This window comes from Gossypium arboreum, chromosome 5 (assembly GCF_025698485.1).
Source record: "Gossypium arboreum isolate Shixiya-1 chromosome 5, ASM2569848v2, whole genome shotgun sequence".
NCBI classification, from domain to species: Eukaryota; Viridiplantae; Streptophyta; class Magnoliopsida; order Malvales; family Malvaceae; genus Gossypium; species Gossypium arboreum.
In genome coordinates this window covers 4654597-4668404 of record NC_069074.1, presented here as the reverse complement: position 1 = coordinate 4668404, position 13808 = coordinate 4654597, and the positions used below count along the sequence as shown (strand labels likewise).

Sequence of the window (13808 nt, the reverse complement as noted above, 5' to 3'; positions counted from 1 at the left end):
AAAAATTGGATTTTAGTTTCTATACTTTCATTTTTAAGAATTCAACCTCTTTTCTTTTCACATTTCAAAATTGAAGATTAATTATGAACACTGTCATAATTATGTGGTTAAAAAATAATGTTATAATAAATTTAAATTTAACAAATAAATTTTAACAGTATTAATAGTTAAACTCAAATTTCAAATCTAAAAATATAATCGCTAAATAATTAAAAATAAAGAGTAAATTTTAAATTTAAAAAAAATCTAATAAGTAAATAAATAGAAAAGTCATTTGCGTTTTACCTCATCCTCCACCTATAAAGGTAGCGTGGTTTTCTTCTCCCACTGCCACAACCTCAAATATACCTATCCACCGATCTTATTCCCAATTTACCCCCAGAGAATGTTGAAGCCACATGTTTACCATCCTACCACCACCACCACCACCACCACCACCACCACCACCACCAAAACCCTAGCCTCGCTATTGCATAAGCCATTTTCCCACGGCACTGCCCTCGCATTTCTTCCTTTCAACGCCTGTTTTTCATTGGGCAAGACAGCGAAACCTTTTAAAGCCAGGGTTGTTCCGAACAAAATCAAAGCCGCGGTAGACGTTAACTTGACCGATGATGATGGTATCCTAACTGACTACACTGTGAAAGGTGTGGTCACAGTTAAACAAACTGTAGGTGGTTTCCTCTCCAACTTAGGGTTAAGTAGAGGGCTAGATGATATCCAAGATTTGCTCGGCAAATCAATCCTCTTGGAGCTTGTCAGTCGCGAGCTGGACCCCAGTAAGTGATCATCAAACTAATTTCGCTGTTTCCTTTTCCCCCAAAAAAACAGTAGAAAATTTTAGAGCTTGTTTCTTCCCAGCTCCAACTATATATATACATATCCAAAGGCAGATTAAAAAAAATAAAAATGGAACCAGACAACCAGTGGCAATGGGCGGAGATTGTTTTATGCAACATCGTTGCATTCTATATCAATTTCGTTGTCTACATCCATACATAACAACTCCCATGTTGTTTGAATTCAAAGCACTCTATATCACTTTTATTAAATGATTTTTTAATATATTAAAACTTATGCTACGCTATACCATATATATATATATATATGAATAAAGTATATGTAAAATGTTGACAAAATATATATATAATATTCATGGAAGCCATAAAATATAATATGCTTGTATATATTATTTTAGTAATATATGTATTACATATACATTATAATGGTAAATTTAATCTTTAATGTTTATATTTTTGTTAATTTAATATTTATTTTATTTTTTTTTAAAAAATTGACTTTAACAATCAATCTTTTAAAAGAGTTAAATTATTTTTAATAAAAAATTGATTAAAATGTTAAATTTTTATACATGATAACCCCATGTTATTTTAATTTTTTTAATTTTTTTAATATCTTATAATTTTAGTTTATTTTTGTTAAAAGTAAAACAGAGAAAATAAAAGGTCAATCACGTGGGTTTGAGATTTGAGATCTATCAATAGATTTGAGATGTCTCATAGTTTACGTCTAGTTATTAAAGATAAAGAGTTTGGAAAGAACATTTATTTAGTTACCTAATTTTTTTGAAGCATTAATTACCTAATTTTTAATATTTATATTTTAGAAAGTTTATCAATATCGGGGAGAAAGATGGGGAATATTTATTTAATTACCTAACTATTCATATAATTTTAACAAAATGTTCAAATCTTACTGTTGTTTTACAAAAGGTTAAAACTGATTAAACAATTATATCTATTTTGATTAAAATTTATAACTTCTTAAAAGTTATTTTAACCTTGTAAATATTTTTAAAATTTAAAATACAATATTTTCAAAAATAATTTATAGGTTATTACTAAAAAGGAAAGGGACGGTACAAAATTGTTATTCTAAGTCATCCTTAGCCCTTTCTAATAGAAAAATGATAAATCAGATTTTTTCTCTTGATTTTTAGTATTTTTAGTTGGATCTGAATTTTTTTCAAGAAGAAAAGACTGAAAATTAGAGCAAAATCTAATTTATCATTCTCCTATTGGAAAAAGATAGAAATTACGTGCAATCACAGTTTTATATAATTTTTTACTAAAAATAATTTATATTTATAAATTTGTTAATTTTATTGTAAAACTGCTTCAAACTAAAAAAGATGCATACCAAATTATTTAAAACATATAGAAGTAAATATATTTTGTATTAAATCTAAGCACTTTTTATTTTATTTAAATGAAAAATGAAATATGTTTAAAGAATAAAACTTAATTTAAAATTTTAAAATTAGTTATATATATTTTAATTTATAAACATACAATCAACCCAAATAAGTATTGACATCTAATTTTTCAAAATTTTATATAATTGTAAATACCTTTTGGCATTTTAAGAACTAGGGTTAAAATCTTAATACTATCGTCCCTTTCTCATATTGTCAATGTGGAAAAATATATGTATTTACAAAAAACAAACAAAATGTAATGTTGAAAATGCAGAAACAGGGCAAGAGAAGGAGACGATCAAAGCGTATGCACATCGAGTAAAACAGAAGGGTGACGACGTGACATATGAGGCGGAATTCAAAGTAGGCCAAGATTTTGGGGAAATAGGTGCTGTGGTCGTTGAAAATGAACATCACAAAGAGATGTTTTTGGTGGAGATCGTGCTTGATGGTCTCACTGATCCTATTACCATCAGCTGTAACTCTTGGGTTCACTCCAAGTTCGACAATCCTCAAAAGAGAGTCTTCTTCCCTCCTAAGGTTACGTTTCCCATCCTTAATTCCTTTTTCTTTTTATATTTTGGTTGAAAAAAAAAAGTAATATATCTAGTAGGGGTATCTTCGCTCCAGATTAAAATATTAATGGCAGTGAGATGAAGCCAAAAAAATTGTCGTAATTAATAAACAATTTAATAAGAAGCCTAAAAACTTGGCCAAAACTTTGCCCATGCATGGTTTGCATGGTCAAAATGGCACTTCCAATCAATGAAAAAGACACAATTAGCCAAATATTTACCTCATTCAATGTATGGAGAGCAAGAGTACTATTAGAAATTTAATAAACTTTCATAAATGAAAACAACTTTTTACAATTATTTTGAATTCTCCAAAACAATGCTTAGAGGGTGTCCCTCTTGGAGGGATAAGATGTCAAAGATGGTAGGAAGACTTCATTAATCATTGTTCATATAAGACTAGGGTAGTGATGTGGTCATTCATTTTTTTCATTCAGCATAACCACATATTAATACAACTGAGATGTTGTTTCTTTCAAGTTGGTATATATACTAACTTTTCTTCCCCCCATATTTTTGATATCTTACTAAGTTTAACAATAATTAAATAATATAAATTTTATTTTTAAAATAAGTAATTTGAAATTTAGATATTTTTAATGTAATAAAGCGATTAAATTTACATAAAATAATATATTTTTAAATAAAACATTGATAGGGTATTTGATCTCGTAATTAAATTAGTGGACGTGGATGATAAATTAAACAGCAGTTGGATATGATGTTCCGCCAACTTGGGACCATTAGGACTGGATGCAATTGGCAGAGACAAAAAAACGTCCTATCGGTGGTTGAATAATTAGTGTTCACAATTTTTGTGGCCCTTTTTATTTAATAAGTTTTGTTATTTTTCCCATGATGCCGCAACTATCTCTACACTAGAGAGAAAAGTAAAATGATTGTAATTAAACTGCGACTCTAGTAGTTTCATTTTATATATCTCGGGTTTTAGATGCTTTTTAAAAATATGTATATCTTTCTTGGTTAAACACTTAAAAGCTCTTAATAATATATATATTTTCCATAATTTTATTAAAACATTTTAAAATATGGATGCACAATACACTAGGATTGAAAGCGAATTATGAGTACGACCATGATAGGAAAGATGATAACTTTGTTGTACAACTTCACGTGAAAAACTCCCATTTTGTTTTTGCTAAGAGATTCTGTTAATGCGAAACGTGGTTAGTCAAGTGCACAAATCTAGATATGGAGAATTTGAACTAATGAAAGGAAAATAACAACAAATAAATGCTACCTTTGAATATTAAAATAAAGGAAAATAAAAAAAAACAATTACGGACCACTTTTACGAATTAGGACATTACTCGTTATGGACCACTTTAAGGACTTAGGACAACACTTGTTATGGACCGCACTCACACTGAGAAAACCATTCAATGATAACAAGGAAAGATATGATTAACCTTATTTTCTTCAAATTTTGTCATTAAATTTACGGATAACTTTTGGTTTTAATTACTTAATTAAAAATTTATAATTTAATTATTAAATTATTTTAAAAATTTATTTAAGTTATAGGACTATGAAAATTAATGTCATATAACTTTTTTTTGTTCACATTATTTACACCAGAAAAAACTCTCTTTCTTCATTTTCTTTTACTGTTCTACATTTTTTCATAAAATAATTTTAGACGTAAAAATTTACAAATTAAGATTCAAATAATTTCTTTCTTCAATCTTCTGGCATATTTTTGTAAAAAATATATATATACATGATTGTATCTGTTTGTAATTTTGTTTTAAACATGTTGGTTCTCTAATTTTTTTATTATTATTCGAAGTCATATAGTTGCATTGTTGGAGAATAAGGGGCCCATTTTGGGATCACGGTTCCAAAATAGCTTTTTTTTTCCATATAACTAATATGCCACCAAAATTGCCCACTGATGCTGAAAATACTCATTTAATGTCACAGAAAAACATATCCTTTAATGTATTCACTTCCCCGCCACACAATCACCTTACTCAACACAGATTATTATTATTATCAAAGAGGATTGCCGTGCGTTTAATATCGTCCGCCATAATGAAAGTGTTGCCTTCAAATTTAATGCTCGATTTTAATTAATTTGAAATGATAACACAGTCATACTTGCCGTCACAAACACCAAGCGGATTAAAGAGATTGAGAAAGGAAGAGTTGCAGACATTGAGAGGGAACGGCGTGGGAGAGCGCAAGTCTTTTGAGAGGATATACGACTATGATGTTTACAATGATCTGGGCGACCCTGATTCTGATCTCAATAAGAAAAGAGCAGTGCTCGGCGGCAATAAACAATTCCCTTACCCTAGACGTTGCCGGACAGGTCGCCCTCGCTGTGAATCAGGTACTTCATAAACCCTAAATTACATATCCAGTCAACAGCTGTCACGTCAAACTGTTCAATCACTTGAAATTGTCTCTTGTCGGAACGTTTGGGGTCAAATCAATCCATCAATGGGGTGGCTACCACTTGGCGGTTTAATGACAAATAAAAATCGCGCATCTTATCACGTTACAATTGATCTATTTGTCATTATGCTTAGATAACTCTAAAATGGATATCATTCAAACAAGAAAAGCTAATTTGAATATCACAAAATAGATAAAATTTACAATTTTTTTTAAAATTAATACCTATTTTATTAAAATCATGATATTTTAATAATTTTGTAAGGTGATATCAATTAAATCAAAATATTAAATATTATATAAATAAATTTTATGTGACACCAACAAAATTAATTTTCCAGTAAAATTGTGAAGAGTTTAGCTTAAACTAAAATACCTCAAAAGAATTATATTTTGGACACTAGATAACAAAATATTATATCATTATTTTTAAATAAACTAGCAAACTCAAATATCAAACGATGTGAAATTTAAACTTTAATTAATCTATTTTTTTATAAGTTTTAAAACACTACTTTTTAAAATTTAAACTTTGAAGCCCTATATCCTACTTAAATTTTAAATTTTACTCAACTTTAAACCCTAACCCTAACCTTAAGCCCTTAAAATCACAAACCTTAAAACTTATAAAAGTTAAAATAAGTTATAAGTCTCAACACTCTTTGTAAAATTGAAATTTAGTCCATATACTTTTATTTCTAGGAATTTAGTCCTACATTTCAAATTTTAAAATTTAGACTCAAAGGTTAATATTTTTAAATTGTTTTGTTAAATTCAAGTTCATTACAAAGTCATTTTTAATTCCATTACTATGAATTGAGTTTTTTAATGTTAAAATATCACACCAATAAATCTAACAAAAAATAACAATGCTAATAATTATATTTATATTTTGAAATCTAGAAAGTAGAGTGGACTTTTATAAAACAATCTTTAAAAAAATTAATTACAAAAGTGGTATTAGATCTATATTATTTACGAAAATATATTGCTTTCTACCGTAAATTTTGGTGACACATTAGCAACATTGCCCTAACTTTTTCCTAATCATCATGTAATCATTAGGTTTTAAAAGATAATTTTTTATTGGTGCTGTCTGACTATAGGTGTTTGTGGATCGAGTTGAGCCTAAGTATGATATTAACATACTTTTATACTTGCTCAAGCCCGACTTGACTTAAAATTTGAGTCTAAATTTTTTTTCAAATCTATCATATTTGCAAAAGATTAACCTAAGCCACTCCAGATCCACCTATATTATTTTTAAAAAATATTTATTTCATTTTAATTTAATATTTAATAATTTTATATATTTTATTTATTAAATTTTTTTATAGTTTTCTTAATATTATTTTAATGTTTACATTAGTGTAGTATTATATATTTAGTATAAGTTTTTAATGTATTATAAATTACATAATATAAAGTATTATATACTTAAAAACGGGTCGAGTTGGGCTAGGCCCGAACCTTGAATGTTCAAGTGTAAGCCTAGTCTATATTTTAAACGGGCCTAATTTTTTTACCCCAAGCCTATTTTTTGGGCCCAATATTTTTACTCAAACCCTCCTAAATTTTGGGGGTGCCTTTGGGCTTGGATGGGTAACTTAACCAATGAATAAGTCTACACTTGATATATTAACAACACTATACTAAAGTGTGATAAACTAAAATGTTTAGGGACCTTATATGAAACTTTCCCCTTTTGGATTGGTTGTTGCAAAAAAAAAAAACAAAAAAACTTAAAATGGTGTCGTCTAATAGTGTGGTAGCACCAAATATATTATAAGGGATAATTCTTCATAAACCCTTCATTACTTATTAATTTTTTAAGGTACTTCCATTTTTTTAAAATAACCACTTTAATCCCTGTCATTACATGAAACCTGTTCTTTTCTTTTTTCATTTTTATACATGAAAAGATGGTGGCTAAAATTTAGTTTTAATCCTTCTATTATTTTGAGATTATATAATAATGGTTAATTTTTAATTTTGATTATTATATTTGGCTTTGAAATTCAATCTCTATATTTTATTTTTGAAATTAAAATTTAATTTTGACATAATTTGATATATCAACTCTTATAATGCTATTAGTTAAATTAAATACTTTATTTTTAAAATATTGAAGTGAATTTTAAGAAATGTTAACACCATTAAAATTTTTATTAAATTCAAGTTCATTACAATGTCACTTTTTGTTATATGGATAACAAGAGAACTTTTTTTATTTCAAAATGTTACACTGATAAATTTAATAGAAGAGTTATAATGGTGTAAATAAATAAACCTAAATTTTTAATTCAAGAATAAAGTAACTAAACTCTTAAAAATAAAAAGTATAGAAACTAAATTTTAAAAAGAATATAATAACATTGAGCGTATTTTAACCTTTAAAGTTTTACCTATATTTAACAAAAAAATAATTAATCCGGTGTTTAAGGGTGAGCATATATACATTAAAAGTTTAGATATATTCTATATTTGAAGTCCCACAAAATGGAAGTACCTTAAAAAGAAAAAATAATTAAGGAAGGTTTATGAAGTAATTATTCCCTAAAACATATTTGATGCCACCGTGGCACCCTTAAATTTAGTTTTGTAATAGCCAAGCTAAAAGGGGAAATTTTCATATAAGATCCTAAACGTTTTAGTTTATCACACTTCAGTTTGATACTGTTAATGTATATGTCTGCACCAATATTTTTTTTTTTAAAACCTAATGATTGGATAATGATTGAAAAATAGTTAAAGTGTTGTCACGAGATTTCACTGCAGAAAAATCTTTTTCATAAATAATTTAAGTCTAATATCATTTTCGTAATTAATTTTTAATATTATTTTTATAAAAATCCATAAAAGGTTAAATTATTAAAATAAAAATAAAAGGATTAGATTTAAAATTTATGAAAAATATTAAAAATTATGACGATTCTAAATTCTGAACTCATTATATCATCAACTAAACCTAGTGGAACAAGAAAACCCATAAACCTTGTCTACTGTCATTATTTATTAATTTTATTTAACTAATCAACATTAATTAAAATTAAAATATTGTTAAGAAGAATTAATCCAAGGAAAGTGTAAAATATTAATTAAAACTCCTTTTAAAAATATGAAATAGCATATTTCAATTGAATTCCCGAAAATAAGATGATTTTAATATAATAAGTGAACTTAGATAAAGATTTATTAACTGATTAAATAAATAAATAAATACAGATCCAGAATCAGAGACAAAGAGTAATATGTTCTACGTGCCAAGGGATGAGTGCTTCTCAGAGGTGAAGCAACTGACATTCTCGGCAAAGACGGTGTACTCGGTGTTTCATGCGGTGGTTCCAGCGCTGCAGACGGCAATTGTAGATAAAGATCTTGGGTTCCCATACTTCACAGCCATCGACCAACTGTTCAATGAGGGGGTTGACTTGCCTCCCCAGGAGGGAAACAATCTGTGGAGAGAAATTCTTCCTAGACTACTCAAGGCCATTTCTGACAGTGACAATGCCTTGCGCTTCGAAATTCCTGAAACTATGGAACGTTAGTTCTCTCTCTCAGATAGTCACTTTAACTTGTTAGATTACTTTAATTTTATTTTGCATGATTATTTAATCGATTGCTAATTTGTTCTTTTTTTTTTTGAAGGAGACAAATTCTTTTGGTTTAGGGATGAGGAATTTGCTCGACAAACTCTTTCTGGGATCAATCCATGTGCTCTTCAATTGGTCACGGTATGATAGTTATCTTAAAAATAATAGAAAAAAAAAAAAAAACTTTCAAATCATACCTACCTAATTTTCGATGTTAGTCTCAAGGTATCTGAAAACATGTAAAATTAAAAGACTCAACCTGAGTACTAAAATATCTAATACTTAATGCTAGCTGCTTCTACTAAAAGCATCGGTTCGTATCATTTGTGTAAGTTTTAAGCTTGTTGGTACCATATCCACGGTTCCAACTTTGCGCGCAAAAACCCATCCCATGCCCGACATAAAATTTATATAATTATGCTTGCTCAAATATATATAAAGTTATGCAAGTATTGGTTAAATGATAATTTCACAGCTCGGTTAAAATTGCATTTGTGCATACTTTATGGGGCATGCAAAAAGAAATAGAATGGGATTGTTTTAAGGCCCAAAGGTTTGATAGTTTCCAAAAAAACCCTATAGGAATGGCCACTGAAGAGCAAACTTGATCCTGCAATCTACGGCCCCCCGGAATCGGTAATCACCAAAGAGATGGTCGAGCAACAAATCCGAGGTTTCTGTTCATTGGAGGAGGTACCCAAGTTGTCCATGTACTCATTCAAATGTTGACACGAAACAAACTTTTTTAATTAATTATGTTCTTCATGTGTAGGCATTGAAGCAAAAAAAGTTGTTTGTCCTAGATTACCATGACCTGTTTTTACCATATGTGAAGAAAGTTAGACAGCTTCCAGGGACAACATTATATGGATCACGCACACTATTTTTCTTAAACCCAGACGAGACTCTGAGGCCTTTGGCCATCGAGCTAACTCGCCCCCCTATGGATGGGAAGCCACAGTGGAAAGAAGCATATAGGCCTTCTTGGCATTCTTCAGGTGTCTGGCTTTGGAGGCTTGCTAAAGCTCATGTGCTTGCTCACGATTCCGGCTATCACCAGCTTATTAGTCACTGGTATATATTTCTACCAAGTTCTTCATAAGTATGTGATAATCAATATTGCCTTATAAATTAGAGTTACACGTAACTTTTGAGTTTCTGTTGCAGGCTAAGAACCCATTGTTGCACTGAACCTTATATAATTGCTACAAATCGACAACTCAGTGAAATGCATCCAATCTATAGACTGCTCCATCCCCATTTCCGCTACACAATGGAAATCAATGCACTAGCTCGAGAGTATCTAATCAATGCTGATGGGATCATTGAGACCTCCTTCAGCCCTGGCAAGTATTCTATGGAGATTTGTTCTGTTGCTTATGACCTTCTATGGCGATTTGATCATGAAGCACTCCCCGCAGACCTAATTAGCAGGTATTTAGAATCTGCTTTTCCAGATATATTTGAAATTTTCACAGCCAATAATTTATTAACAAATTTCTTCATTACTAGGGGGATGGCTGTTGAAGATCCAGATGCTCCTCATGGCCTAAGGTTAACGATCAAGGATTACCCTTTTGCCAATGATGGACTGGTTCTCTGGGATATTCTCAAAGAATGGGTCTCTGATTATGTGAACCATTACTATCCAGAGGCAAGCCTAGTGGAGTCAGACGAAGAGCTTCAAGCATGGTGGACTGAAATCCGTACGGTTGGGCATGGTGACAAGAAAGATGAACCCTGGTGGCCTGTCCTCAAAACACCACAAGACTTGATCCAAATTGTTACAACCATCGCTTGGGTAACCTCAGGTCATCATGCATCTGTCAACTTTGGACAATATACCTATGCTGGTTACTTTCCCAGCAGGCCAACGATTGCTAGAAAGAATATGCCAACCGAAGAGGCAACTGAAAGAGATTGGGAGTTTTTCATGAATAAACCTGAAGTTTTACTCCTACTGTGCTTCCCTTCACAAATTCAAGCTACCACGGTGATGGCTATTTTGGATGTGTTATCGAACCATTCTCCGGACGAGGAATACTTGGGAGAAAAATCGGAGTTGGCATGGGCCAAAGATCCTCTGATAAAAGCAGCATTTGAAAAATTTAATGGGAGGTTAATGGAGCTTGAAGGGATTATTGATGAGAGGAATGCAAACAAGGATTTGAGGAACAGAAATGGTGCTGGGATTGTGCCATATGAGTTTTTGAAGCCATTCTCTGAGCCTGGGGTCACTGGGAAGGGAGTTCCATATAGCATCTCCATCTGAGCTTAATATCTCAAATTGTTCTGTTATGGGATGCTCGAATGCCTTCGGGGTATGGTATGGACATATGTCTATTTGACCTCTTTAAAATAAAAATAAAATTGAGAGCTTGAAATAACTCAAAAAGGATCTGAATTGAAACAAGTAAAAGCGATCACATAAACGTAATACAACACTTAACGGTCAAATTTCCTCTGAAAGACAATTACTCATCCATGTATTTGAATATAAATTATTCTATCCAATCAAAATTAAAGATGGGGATAGGCTTGTCTTGATTCTTGAACAACTTGGTCAGGCTCATGGCCCACTTAGCCCGCTTTAAAAGGAAAAAAAGAAGTTCACAGTTTTGCACATATACCATGGCATGCCTCCACATTGCCAAAATTCTTATTCTCCAAGAAAGCCACCAAATTGCGAAGGATCACAACTAAAGCCAGGCTTCTTATGGATTCTCTTTTCTTTCATCACCTTTCTTATATTCTCCACAGCTCCCCATTCTTCATCAGCAGCATAAATATTTGATAGTGTAACAAACCCACCCGGCCTTCTCAATTCCATTTTAAGAATTTGCTCGCCCATCAACTTTGCCAAATCTTTTCTCTCATGAACTTTACAACCATTGAAGAAAGCACCAACGATCGAGTTTGTAACTCCGAATGGCATTTCCTTCAACAGCTCATAAGCTTCTACGATCTTTCCGGAACGGCATAACATATCAACAACACAAGCATAATGTTCTTTGGCACCTTCAATCCCATAACTTTGTTTCATCGACCCAAATATCCTCAAACCTTCCTCGACATAACCACCGTGGCTGCAGGCTGAAAGAACACAAGTTAGAGTCGCATCGTTTACCTGCACCCCTTCTTCCTTCATCCTTTCGAATATTGTTATTGCGGATTCAACCATGCCATGCTTCCCATAGCATCCGATTAAAGCATTCCAAGATGCTGCATTTTTAATAGGAACGTTATCAAAGACATTCCTAGCATCTTTCACGCTGCCACATTTGGAATACATGTCAATAAGAGCACTAGCAATAAACACATTGGCATCCAGTCCCAATCTATAAATCAAGCAATGAATTTCTCTACCTTTTTCAACAGAACCTGTCAATCCACATGCTGGGAGAAATCCAGTTACAGTCACATGATTTGGTTTGATCCCAGAAACTAACATATGTCGAAACAAGTTGAATGCTTCAAAAGGACAATGGCTTTGAGCAAAACCGGAAATAATAGTGTTCCAAGTAACCAAATCAGGAAGCAAACCTTCTTTAGTCATTCTACCAAAAAGAGCCAATGCAGTACGGATATCTCCCCTTCTAGCAAACGCTGTTATCATCACATTCCAAGTGAACTCATTAGGCTGCAAATCTTCCAATTTCATCCTCTCAAACAAACCCAGAGCTTCTTCGTTCTTTCCCACATTGCAATAACCAGAAATCATGGATGTCCAGGAAGCAATATCTCTCTCAGCCATTCTATCAAACACTGTCCTTGCATAACTCACATTTCCGAATTTACAGTACATATCTATCAAACCGTTACCAACATTTACATCGGTTTCCAAACACAACTTGTTAACAACAGCATGGACCTCCTTTCCTTTATTCAAATTCATGAGCCCGACACAAGCTTTCAAAACAACAGAAAACGTGAACTTATTGCAAAGGTTTATTGATTCAGACATCAAAGAAAAGTATCCAATTGCCTCTTTAAAGTAGCCATTAAAAGCAGAGGCTAAAACCATCCAGTTCACGGCAAAAACATTTGGGGTTTTGATTTCTCCAAACATGGAACCTGAAGATTTCAAATCTCCACAACCAGCGTACATCCCAACAAGCTTTGAACTCAAAGACAAAACTTCCAAATCAGTCCCAGTAAGTAACAACCAAGCATGAAGTTGCTTGCCTGGCTTCAAGGCTTTGGCTTTTAAGCACTTCTGCAACAACAAAGCAATGTAATCTAAAGAGAAGGTTTGTCTGAAAAACGTCGTATTTTTCATTGTTGTACAAGGCTTTCAGTGAATACCCATACATTAGTAACAGCCATTAATTTGTGACTGATTTCTAATTTGGAAGAGATCCGAAATAGAGGGTAACGTGGCCATCTCTTTTAAACTAAATCTAAAGTTATTAAAGTATTGATAAGTTTAATTTTTTTTAAATTTTAAAAATTATAAAATAATTATTAATAACTCAATTATTTAAAGTTTTTGTTCGGTGATAATTTTAAAATTAAATAATTATAATTTAAATTTATTAATAATTTAATGGTATTAGATATTATTTATTTATTTTATTTCTCAAGTGAAACGTCCAAGTTACAAAATATAAATAAATTATTTTTACTATTTATTTTGGTGCATAAATTTATTATATGCATAAATTTATTATATGAGTATCAACCATCCTTAATTCTAACTTATAATATTTTTATTATGTCCTTTATTTTATTTTTTCATTTTCTCTTATGATTGAACAAATAACTTTGGTAATTTCTTTGTAGCTGAGATTGTCCCTCCTACAAATAAGTGGTGGGAGAACAAAAGTAATTAATTATACAGAGGTTTTTGAATGGAAAAATTGGTAAATGATTTTTATTGTTTAAAATAAAACACTTATATAATTTTATTAATAATTTAATATATACATTAGGTTATAATTTTATATCTTTTGTTGTTATAGTATAAATATAATTCTAAATAGATAAGTGATTGTGAGTAAT

The 13808-nt window shown here is 30.9% G+C and overlaps 2 protein-coding genes across 2 annotated transcripts; one reads left to right on the top strand and one right to left on the bottom strand.

The window, feature by feature from the left end:
- The first annotated feature begins 292 nt into the window (after window positions 1-292).
- On the top strand, window positions 293-11202 carry LOC108473970 (linoleate 13S-lipoxygenase 2-1, chloroplastic). The gene is made up of 9 exons (XM_017775810.2): window positions 293-779; window positions 2493-2758; window positions 4909-5149; window positions 8440-8757; window positions 8863-8948; window positions 9390-9500; window positions 9580-9881; window positions 9975-10241; window positions 10320-11202. The coding sequence occupies exons 1-9, from the start codon at window positions 386-388 to the stop codon at window positions 11077-11079; spliced, it is 2745 nt and encodes a 914-aa protein (XP_017631299.1). The 5' UTR covers window positions 293-385; the 3' UTR covers window positions 11080-11202.
- On the bottom strand, window positions 10943-13193 carry LOC108473971 (pentatricopeptide repeat-containing protein At5g59600). Its single transcript, XM_017775811.2, has one exon. It carries the CDS (start codon window positions 13084-13086, stop codon window positions 11467-11469), a length of 1620 nt encoding a protein of 539 aa, XP_017631300.1. The 5' UTR covers window positions 13087-13193; the 3' UTR covers window positions 10943-11466.
- Window positions 13194-13808: the final 615 nt, after the last annotated feature.